The sequence below is a fragment of the Orcinus orca genome, chromosome 10 (assembly GCF_937001465.1).
Source record: "Orcinus orca chromosome 10, mOrcOrc1.1, whole genome shotgun sequence".
NCBI classification, from domain to species: Eukaryota; Metazoa; Chordata; class Mammalia; order Artiodactyla; family Delphinidae; genus Orcinus; species Orcinus orca.
The window spans coordinates 23,622,593-23,634,784 of record NC_064568.1 but is presented as its reverse complement, the minus strand read 5'-3'; the positions used below and the strand labels follow the sequence as shown (position 1 = coordinate 23,634,784).

General features: G+C 44.7%; 1 protein-coding gene across 4 annotated transcripts in view; it reads right to left on the bottom strand.

The window, feature by feature from the left end:
- Window positions 1–12,192, bottom strand: part of LRIG1 (leucine rich repeats and immunoglobulin like domains 1) — a 120,291-nt gene that overhangs the window by 3,725 nt on the left and 104,374 nt on the right. For all 4 annotated transcript variants that reach the window (XM_004267999.3, XM_033424785.2, XM_033424786.2 and 1 more), the window contains 3 exons: window positions 3,209–3,529; window positions 1,486–1,767; window positions 481–900 (listed from right to left, as the gene is read on the bottom strand). In XM_004267999.3, coding sequence (XP_004268047.2) covers window positions 481–900; window positions 1,486–1,767; window positions 3,209–3,529 — 1,023 coding nt within the window. The remainder of the gene's footprint in view (window positions 1–480; window positions 901–1,485; window positions 1,768–3,208; window positions 3,530–12,192) is intronic.

Sequence of the window (12,192 nt, the reverse complement as noted above, 5' to 3'; positions counted from 1 at the left end):
AGGAGACCCCAGCAGCCGCTGTCAAGGGACACCCTGTGGAGTCTGTGCTCTGGAGACGCCCTCCCAGGACCTGCTCAGCCTGACTCTACATCCAGGTGGGAGAGGTGTCCGAGTCCGCAAAAGACAAAGCACAGCGATGGGAAGGGAGACAGAACTGAGAGAAGAAGGGACCTGTGAGGTCACTGCAGCAACAGTCTACCATGTGGCAGCAAAGCAAGTGCCAAGGATGCCTCAGAAAACTGCAGAGTTCATAGTGTATTTGACAGTATTCCCATTATAGTGTGCAATTCCTGAAAGATGATAGAATGGTGTCATCGAGACCAAAGCCTCAGCTGTCCTGAGTGACTCCACATTCCCAAAGGTTCTAGAGGAGTTCTGAATATCCTGAGATTCTCAAAGAAGCCTCCGGCCCTGGCCTCCTTCACAAATGTCCCTGCTTTTCCCCCTTCCCTGTCAGTCACCGCCGCCACAGCAGCTAACCTGTGTTAGTGACACTGTACTCCTCACTCTTCTTCCTGGTCTGATAGATGATGCACACCCAGACCAGGGACGTCAGCACGATACTGCACACCACGGCGATGGTGAAGATGCCCACAGTGGTGCCGTCCTTCCTGCAGCCCGGAGTGGGCAGGACGCTCAGCTGGCTGTGAGCACGCTCGGTGCCCAGGGCGTTGGACATCTCGCAGGTGTACCGGCCCGCATCTTCCACCACCACGTTCTGAACGACCAGCAGCTGGTTGCCGGGGGTGAAATGGTGCCGTTCGGTGAGGATCAGGGGCTGGTCCCCCTTGAGCCAGGTGATGCGGGGGGGAGGGCTTCCAGTCGCTTTGCACTGGAGAGCCACTGTTTCTCCCACGGATGCCACGCGGTCCTCCAAGGGCACCGCCAAGGACGGGGTTTCTGCAAGAAGTCAGTGGAGGTCTTACGGTTATTCTGCGGGCCTCAGCTGCTATACCTCTGCCTTGTCTCCTGGACCAAGGAAAATCCAAGACATCAGTGAAATGCCAAGATCTTTTAACAGAGTGGCAAGCTTTTTGGAAGATTTTCTACCAGAATGACTAAATCATTACTCTTCTGGGGATGAACTAACCTCCAGCCACAGAAGCCCCTATGGTTCCCAGACTGCCCTGTGACCGGCCCAAGTTTATCCTTGACCCAGACCAAATCCATCCTGCCCGATTGGAGGGCAGTTCTGTAGGTAGAGTGTCTTATACCCAAGCCCTGTAAACACTGTCCTAATTCACTGGCTCTTATTTTTCTTAAAGAGATGGAACCACTTGTTTAAGAAAATCTTAGAAGCCTAAAATTTTAAACAAAGAAACAGCCTACCACACTCACCTACTCTAGGCTTCACAGAACAGTTTGAGAGAACCTTGCCTCTAGGTACCTAGGATAAGTAAGGATATCTCTCCCTCTCACACATACACAGATGCACATGCACACGCGCACACACTCTCTTCTCTCTCGGTGTATCTATAGTCGAACCTAGGACAGTCAGGGTGGCGTTCGCTGAAATGGACCCGGCCGAGTTCTGGGCGGTACAGCTATAAACCCCCATGTCATCTATCTTCACATCAGTGATGAAAAACACATCGTCGTCTGGCATGACATGCATGCGTCGCTCACGAGCAGCAGGGAAGTCTGTGCCTCCATCCTTCTGCCAGGCAATCTGGGGGTTAGGGTGGCCAGTGGCAGCACACTCAAGGCGGGCCATGGTGCCAGTCCGGATGGCGATGTCGTGGGGCATTTTGGTGAATGATGGCAGCACTGCAAAACAGAAGCACACAGGGTCGAGTTTTTAGAAAGCTGGAATGCAAAGGCCAGGAGTTTGTCAAACTGACCTTCCCCACCACTGCGAATGAGTTCACCAGCCTTCACGCCAGCATCTGCCCAGTGCCCAGAACCACTCCTGCCCCCTGTAAATCAGGAGCTCAGGAGCTGAGGAGCTGAGGTTTCCAAGGGCCGCCCAGCTTCTCCTACCGGGGAGGGGCAGTGGGGAGCCAGTCCCTCAGTCTCTCTCGCCACACGCCCAAGGCTGGCTCTCACCCCCTCAAATGTACGGCTTTCCTGAAACATTTCCCTACTGTCTGTCATGTCGTGATCAGTCTGTACAGGGATATCCCATAAATGCCAGGGCCTCATACTTGCCTGCCTTAATCACCCGGAGAGAGCCTAGGAAACAAGAATATCTGCTCCTGCAAGAAGCTGTGACGGAGAGAAGGTGACATGCCTTCACCCTGGGGAAAGCAATGGGATGGCTCTTCCCTCTTGAAGAAAACTCATTTAGGAGCAGTGGTACTGGAACCATATTCCTGTATACACACGAGCGGAAAGCATTCCACCAGCTTGTTTATCCCAAATATTCCCTGACACAGTGCTGAGCATCCAGCCAGATGTCGGGCATCACTACTGTACCCATCAAGATTGCTTTGGTGGGGACTCTCAACAGTTCCCTGACCTTTTGAGAAACAATGAGGACTCCTTCAGAATAAGCCAAGACAAACCCGTCAATGTGTGGTAAAAAAAAGTGTGGGAGTTTTTTGGGGGGTCTGTAAGGGCTGAGAGACCATGGCAGTTCTGGCACTTTTTAACTGTAATGATCGAGAAAATCTTGTTAGATTACTGGGGCAAGGGGTTAACTGCCCAAGCTATTTCTCTCTCTCTCCTCCTACCCTAAACTCACTACCACAAACAGCCCTGAAGGAGCCACCTCAACAGGCTCTAAAGCTGGCTGCCCAGTAAAACTCCTTGTCCAACACCCACAGGCCATTCTGCTGTCAGGCCGGCAGCCCTACCACTGTCGGACTTGGCCCCGCCCAGGCTGGCCCCATGGCTGTGCCGTCTCCTCAAAGGGCATCAGCTTCCCCAGCATCAGGGTATGCTTGGAATCTGGGTACCAGGCATCCTGGATTAAGGAGGAGAATAAATGGAAAAAACAAAAAAACAAGGTTTGGGGCTACACTGTCACTTGACATAATAACTGGATTAAAAAAAAAAAAAATCACCCAAAACGAAGAATGCACCGAGAATAACCCTACAATCTACAACACTTGTTCTGGGCCCAAGCCAGGCAACAGTACGATACAGTAATGTCCCAGTGAAGCTGGTGTTTCTCCCGTCCCAATCATTTCCACACAGGTGACAGAACAATCACGAGTGTGGCTCTGCAGAACTCTTACACCCCAATGGAAAGGCGGCATTTGCATACCATTCACAGTGAGCCTAGCCTTGTGCGAGTAGGTGGAGCCGAAGTGGTTGGTGATGACACACTGGTAGCGGCCCTCGTGCCCGAAGGTGACGCGGCGCAGGTGCAGGATGGTGGTGTACTCCATCACCTCCCCGTCCTGAGCGCGGACGTGGGCGAAGTTCTCCATGTCAGCGTTGGCCAGCACCTCGTTGTCCTTCTTCCAGGCGAACGTCATCGGGGAACTGCTGCTGCTGGCGGCTGAGCAAGTGAAGCGGACGTCCTTGCCCACCACAGCTGTGGTCGTCTCTGGCTGGGTGATAATCTGTGGCTTGGGTACGTCATCTGGGGTGAGAAGAACCAACGTAAGTAACTCAGACTTCCGGACACAGGGACCAGCTGCTGTTCACGCGAAGGAGAAACTGAGTCAGACCCGAGCAGTGACCAGTCCTTTCGGGGTCCCTGTGCACCCTAAGCTGTCAGGGACTTGCACCGTGGCTGTCTGACCGTATCCAATTACAGATACGTGAATGGTGATCCCTCCATGGTCACGCTCCTCAATTCAAACACATCCACTGGTAGTCAGTTATCAAAGCAATCCGCAGTTTCCATGAGAAGACTACGTACACTTACTCACTGTCACACAAGACTCAGAGAGTCAACCATGAATGCAAGGGCCTCACCCACAAACTTTACTCCAAAGGGAGAGGGGATGAAGTACTTCCAGAATGTCAGAATAAAGACATCTGAAAATCTGCACCTCCTATTAAAGCAGTGACAATATAAGCAAAAAATGATCACAATCAACTTCTTCGGAATCTTAGAAACTAGCTGAAGGCTAGAACAACCCATGAAGTGTTAATTCAAGAAAACACCTGAATCTCAGGAAGAAAAGTGAGCTTTATGGCATTATAACCTACCCGAAGTCCCATCCCTCTCTCTCCAGCTCTACAGTAGCATTGAGACTCAGCAAGCCTAGCAACCAGTGAGGGGGGCAGGGTGAGCTGCGCACGCCCACAAAAGCTGCATCTTCGGGGCTTGCCTTTTGTTCCACCTGATACAGTTTGCTCAGCAAGGGAAGCCCTATCCCAGGGGCATGTGGTAAAAATAATCAGCAGTCAGGGCTGAGGCAGAAGTATCAGTTGGAACCACTGATAGGCTGGCCAGGAAACTGCAAAGGAAATTGGGTGAATGAAACGTCATCACCAGGCTTTGAAAAGGGCAACATGTTCCCGAGGACCGAGAAGGCCACCTGCATGTGCAGCGCTATGTGTATGTCCAGGAAAGACCTCAGAGGGTCCAAATTTCTTCCCTGTGACCCTCATCGAGGATCAGTGCAAACAGGAAGTGATGGCACACCCCCAACACACAGCAGAGATGCTGGGCAAAGGACAGGAGGCCTGAAGTAATTTAAGGACTCTGTCCAGTCATTAGCTAACCACTAAGCCAACCACAGAGGGACTAAAGTGGCTGCACAGAACAGATTTTACAACATGTGTCCACGAAAGTCACTAAACAAGTAAACTGTAACAATAAACCCCAGGGGAAGACACAGGGAAGATCTGATTTCCAGAGTTGCTACACTATTTAAAACACTCATTTATCAACAAAGAAAAAATAGAAAAAAAAACACACAAAGCAGTCAATAGAAACTGTCCTTGAGGAAGTCCAGATCTTGTACCTACTAAAAAAAGACTTTAAGTTGGCTTTCCAAATATGTACACAGAACTAAAAGAAACCACGTCTAGAAGGAAGTATGTAAATCCTTTCCCACCAAATAAAGAATATCAAGAAAGAGCTAGAAATTGTAAAAATGAACCCAATATATATTTGCAGTTTAAAAGTACAATAACTGAAATAAAAAATTCACGAAAGGAGCTCATCAGCTGAACTGAGCTGGCAGAAGAGTCAGGGAAATTGGGACAGGCCAACTGAGGTTATCCAGTCTGAGAAACAAAAGAATGAAGAAGGTGAGCAGAGCCACAGAGACCTGTGGGATACCATCAGGCATAACAACATACAAATAATGGGAGTCCAAGAAGGAGGAGAAAGAAAAAGGAACAGAAAGACTATCTGAAGAAATCATGGCCCCAAACTTCCCAAGTTGGATGAAAAGTTTACATCTACACATCCGAGAAGCTCAGTGAACACCAAATGGAATAAATTCAAACATCCACACCTAGACGCTTCATAGTCAAACTGTGCAAAGACAAAGAATCTAGAAAGCAGCAAGAGCACAGCAACTCTTCACATACGAGGGATCTTCAATAACATTAACAGCTGATGTCTCATCAGAAAGCATGGAGGTGAGAAGGCAGTAGGAAGACATGTTCAAAGTACTGAAACAGAGACTGTTAACTAAATTCTATATCCAGCAAAACGATCCTTCAAACATGAAGGAGAAATTACAACATTCTCAGATTTAAAAACAAAAAAACAGAGAGGGCTTCCCTGATGGCGCAGTGGTTGAGAGTCTGCCTGCCAATGCAGGGGACACGGGTTTGAGCCCTGGTCTGGGAAGACCCCACAGGCCACGGAGCAACTAGGCCCATGAGCCACAATTACTGAGCCTGCGCTCCGCAACAAGAGGCCGCGATAGTGAGAGGCCCGCACGCTGTGATGAAGAGTGGCCCCCGCTTGCCGCAACTAGAGAAAGCCCTTGCACAGAAATGAAGACCCAACACAGCCAAAAATAAAAAAATAAAAATAAAAATAAAGGAATTCCCTTAAAAAACAAAAACAAAAAAAAACCAGGGAGAATTTACAGCTATCAGACCTGCCCTACAAGAAATACCAAAGGGAATCCCTTCAGGCGGAAATGAAAAGACGCGTCAGTAACTCCACATAAACAAAGAAAAAAACACCATTAAAGGAACTACATAGGTAAATACGTAAGGACTTTTGTTTGTGACTCTCTTCTATTCCTCTTCTTTGAGGAACTCTCTTCTGCTCCTCTACTTTGAAAATATCAACAAAACTGAATAATACATAGTTACAGTAGGGTAGGGAAAAGAAGAGTGAAAGGAGAGAAGACTCAAATGCTAATCAAAGAAAGGACAATACTACCAACCTTACAGCAACAGACAAGAATACAGAGGAATACTATGAGTAACTGTACACCAACAAATTAGATAACCTGTCTGAAATGCACAAACTGAAAGCTGACTCAAGAAGAAAAAGAAAATCTGCATAGATATAACAAGTAAAGACAATTTTAAAACTTCCTACAGAGAGAACTCCAGAGCCAAATGGCTGGTGAAATTTACCAAACATCTAAAGAATTATCACTAATCCTTCATAAATCCTTCCAAAAAAGAAAAATAGATGAGGGGTGAACATTTCCTAACTTCATTCTATAAGGTAAGTATTAGCTGATAACAAAACCAGAGAAAACAGAAAACTGTAGACCTTTATGGGTAAACATGCAAGAATTCTCTACAGTCAGTAAAACCAAGAGCTGGTTCTTTGAAAGGGTAAACAAAATGGACAAACTCTGGCCAGGCTCACCAAGAAAAGAGAGAGGACCCAAATAAAGAAAATAAGAAGTGATAAAGGAGAAATAACAACCCATACCACAGAAATACAGAAGACCGTAAGGTAGTACTATGAACAAATTCATATATGAATTTGGCATTTGTATATGCCAACAAATTCGACAGCCTAGAATAAATGGACAAGTTTCTAGAAACATACGGCCCACCAAAACGGAATCGAGAAGAAACAGATAAATTGACCAGATGGATCACTAGGAGTGACGTAGAATCTGTAAAAAACACAAAAAACCTCTCTACAAACTAAAGTCCAGGACTAGGATGGCTTCACAGGCAAATTCTACCAAACACACAAAGAAGAACTTATACCGATCCTTCTCAAACTCTTCCGAAAGATTGAAGAGGAGGGAACACTCCCAGAGACATTCTATGAAGCCACCATCACCCTGATACCAAAATCAGACAAAGACACTACCAAAAAAAGAAAAGTACAGGCCAAATCTCTGATGAACAGCGATGCAAAAATCCTCAACAAAATATTAGCAAACTGAATGCAACAACACAGAAAAAAGATCATACACCACGACCAAGTTGGATTCATCCCAGGGTCACAAGGATGCTTCAACATACGCTAATCAATCCATGTGATATACCACATCAACAAAAGAAAAGACAAAAACCACATGATCATCTCGATAGATGCAGAAAAAGCATCTGATAAAATTCAACATCCATTCATGATAAGAAATCTTAACAAAGTGGGTACAGAGGGAACACATGTCAACATAATAAAAGCTATTTTTGACAAACCCACCACCGAGTATATAATACTCAACAGTAAAAAGCTGAAAGCCTTCCCGCTAAAACCTGGAATAAGACAAGGATGCCCACTCCTACCGCTTCCATTCAACATAGTGTTGGAAATCGTAGCCCCAGCAATCAGACAATAAAAAGTATCCAAATCCAAATTGACGCCACCCACAAGGGCTTAACTTCTGAAATATACAAACAGCTCATACAGCTCAATATCAAAAAAACAAACAACCCAATCCAAAAATGGGCAGAAGACCTAAATACACATTTCTCCAAAGAAGACATACAGATGGCCACCAGGCACATGAAAAGATGCTCAACATCACTAATTATTAAGAGAAATGCAAATCAAAACTACAATGAAGTACCAACTCACACTGACTAGAATAAAAAAAGACCTTTTGTAAGCTAAAAAATAAAAATACTTATTTGTTAATAAATTATAAGAAAAAAAATCTCAACAAACATACTACCAAACCAGGGCTTCCCTGGTGGCACAGTGGTTAAGAATCCGCCTGCCAATGCAGGGGACACAGGTTCGAGCCCTGGTCTGGGAAGATCCCACATGCCGCGGAGCAACTAAGCCCATGCACAGCAACCACTGGGCCTGCGCGCCACAACTACTGAGCCCAAGTGATACAACTACTGAAGCCCACACACCCAGAGCCCATGCTCCACAACAGAGGAGGCACCGCAATAAGGAGTAGCCCCCACTCGCCGCAACTAGAGAAAGCCCGCGCAACAGTGAAACCCAACGCAGCCAAAAATAAATGAGTAAAACAACAGTGAAACCCAACGCAGCCAAAAATAAATGAGTAAAACAAAAATTAGAAATATAAATGAAAAAACAACAAAAAACTAACAAACCAAATCCCATAACATATAAAAAGATATTATACCATGACCAAGTTGCACTTATCCCAGGAATGCAAAGTTGTTTTAACATCCAAAAATGTAATACACCATATCAGCAAAATAAAGGGAAAAAATCACGTGATTCAACAGATGCAGAAAAAGCATTTCACAAAATCCAACATAAAACACTCAACAGGGCTTCCCTGGTGGCGCAGTGGTTAAGAATGCACCTGACACAGGTTCAAGCCCGGGTCTGGTAAGATCCCACATGCTGGGGAGCAACTAGGCCCATGCACCACAACTACTGAGCCTGCGCTCTAGAGCCCGCGGGCCACAACTGCTGAGCCTGTGTGCCACAACTACTGAAGCCCGTGCGCCTAGAGCCCATGCTCCGCAACAAGAGAAGCCACTGCAATGAGAAGCCCGTGCACTGCAACAAAGAGTAGCCCCTGCTCACCACAACTAGACAAAGCCCGCACACAGCGATGAAGACCCGGCGCAGCCAAAAATAAATAAATTTATTAAAAACAAAACGAAACACTCAAATTAGAAATAGAAGGGAAATTCATCAACTCAATAAAGGTCATCCATTGAAAACCCACAGCTAACATCATACTTAATGGTGAAAGACTGAATGCTTTTCCCCTAAAATCAGGAAAATGACAAGGATGTCTACCCTCATCCCTTCTATTCAACATTGTACTGGAGAACCTGGCCAGGGCAGTTCGATAAGAAAAAGAAAGAAAAAGCATTCAGATTGGAAAGGAAAAAAACTACCTTTTTGCAAATGACATGATGATCATATATTAAAAAAATCCTAAGGAATTCACCGAAAAACTGTTAGAACTAATAAATGATTTCAACATAGTTACAAGATACAAAATCAACATAAAATTCAATCCCATCTCTATACACTAGCAATAAAAATTTAAAAATGAAATTAAGAACTCCATTTAAGTAGCACCATAAAGAAAAAACACCAACAGGAATAAATTTAGCAAAAGAAAGTGAGACCCATATAACGGAAGCTATAAAATTTCATTGAAAGAAAGTGAAAAAGAGCTACAAAAAGACGGAAAGACATCACATGTTCACAGATTGGGAAGACTTAATATTATGATGGCAATACTCCCCAAATTAATCAAGAGGTTCAATGCAATCCCTATTTCAAAATCCCAGTTGTCTTTATTGCATAAATGACAAGCTGACCCCAAAATTTATGGGGACATGGGAGGGAACCATAATAGAAGAGTCTTCAACCAGAAGACCAAAACTGGAGGACTATGTATGAGCTAATAAAATTGTGCGACTCTTAGAAGAAAACATAGGTGTAAATATTTCTGACCTCGTCTCTGGCAATAGTTTCTTAGATATGACATCAAAAGTACAAATTGCAGAAGAAAAAAAAAAGAAAGAAATTGGACTTAGTCAGAATTTAAAACCTTTGTGCTTCAAATGTCAAGAAAATGAAAAAAACAAAAAACAAAAAAAACCCAGCCACAGACTGGTAGAAGATATTGGCAAACCTTATATCTGCTGAGGATCTAGTATCCATAATATATAAAGAACTCTTATAACTCAACAATGAAAAGACAAATGACCAATTAAAACATGGGCAGAAGATTTGAGTAGCCATTTTTCCATGGCAGATATACATATAAGTCCACTAAGCATGTGAAAACATACTCAACATCATTAGGCATTAGGGAAATGCAAATCAAAACCACAGTGAGATTCCACTTCACATCCACTAGCACAGGTACAATTTAAAAGGCAGTACCAAGTGTTGACAAGGATGGGGAGACATCAGACTCCTCATACATTGTTGAGGGGCATACGAAATGGTGCAGCCACTTTGGAAAACAGCCTGGCAGCTCCTTAAAAAGTTTAGCATGGAGTTACCGTATGACCCAGCAATTCCATTCCTAGTATATAACCCAAGAGATTTCACACACAAACTTGTACGGCAGTGTTCATAGCAGCATTATTTATAATAACCAAGAAGTGGAAACCACCTGATGAATGGCTAAATAAATGTATACCCATACAATGGAATATTTATTCAGCCACTTAAAAAGTAATGAAGTACTAAAAATACATGATAAAAAATTTATACTAAGTGAAAAAGGCTAGTCACAAAAGACTATGTATTGTAGGATTCCATTTACATGAAACATCCAGAATAGGTAAATCATAGAGACCTAATGTAGAGGAGTGGCTGCCAGGGGAGGAGACAGAGTGACTGCTAATGGTTTTGTGGTTTCTTTTCTGGGTGATGAAAGTGTTGTAAAATTAGATAGTAGTGAGGGTTACACAACTGTTCCATGTTCTAAAAACCACTGACTTGTACACTTTAGAGGGGTGAATTTTATATGTAAATTATACTTCTCTTTTAAAAAACAGCTTTGTTTAAATATAATTTCCTTACAATATCATTCACCTATTTAAAGTGGACAATTTCACAGTTTTTCGTACATTCACAAATATGTGTAACCATCATCACAGTCAACTTTAAGAACATTTTTCATCACCTCAGAAAGAACCTCTGTACCTTTAGCTATCATCCCTCTCCCTCCACCCCTCCCCAGCCCTAAGGAACCACTTATCTACTTTCTACCTTTACAGGTTTTCCTATTTTGGACATTTTATGAGAATGGAATCATATATAACATACAGTGTTTTGTGAATGACTTCATTCACTTAGCCTTATATTTCAAGGTTCATCTACATTGTAAGACTGATTCCCTTTTATGACCTAATAGTAGTCCTAATTGTATGCCTATACCACATTTTATTTACCCATTCATCAACCGATGGGCATTTGGGTCCTTTCCACTTTTTGGTCAGTATGAGTAATGCTGCTATGCACATTCATGTACAAGTTTTGACGTGGACATACATTTTGTTTCTCTTGGGTATTTACCTAGGAGTGGAACTGGCGGGTGATATCGTAACTCTACGTTTAGCTGTTTGAGACACTTCCAAACCGTCTTCCAAAGCAGCTACGCCCCTCCCCCAAAGCGTAGGAGGCTTCCTCACCAACACTTGTTGGTATCTGACTTTTTGATTCTAGCTAGCCTAGTGGGCGTGAAGGGGTTATACTTGCATTTTATAAAAAAGGACTGGGAGATTCCCACAGAGCTTGAAACTTTGATCTCCTGCCAAGTGTTTTCATGATTCCCATTAGTACTTGATGATTGTTTGGGTTGGAGCCTGAGTGAAAATGTGGAGGTGGCTCTGAGAAATGTGTCAAAACTGCTACATCTCAGAATACGCCAGGGCCACAGGCCGGAGGCTGGGGGCAGCGTGTCCCAAGTCCTGCCGTGGCTCCTATCCAAAGGGAGAGGTTATGCCCTGTGGCACGAGACAGGACGGAGGGGCAGAAAGTGCAATTTCAGGGAGCTCTGTGACAACAGAATGGTCAGGGACCAGAAACCCAAGGAACAATGGATGGCACGGCTATTCCATCCTAGTTGCAATGGGGGGCCATGTGCACAGTGCCCATGAGAATGACAGTAAAGACAGCTGATTCGGCAGGGCTGCTACCACGTTGATAGTGTACTTAAGGCTTCCTGCTGGACTGGGTCAGGAGAAAGGAAAGCAAGCCTGCTCTCAGAAGTGATGGAGGTGCTGGTGAGTGGGCGTGTGGAAGGAGGACACCTGTATCTTGATGTCAGCAGGCACACTGGCTACTGCTGTGCCCAAAAAGTAGGACGGAGAAGTGGACCACTGGGGTCCCCAGACCCTAAAGGAGCCCCTGGTTGGGAATATCACACCCAAGGCTCAAGGCAGACCAGAGGGATGAAAGGCAGCAGGACGCACCTGTCCAGCAGTTCCAGTCAGGCCCGG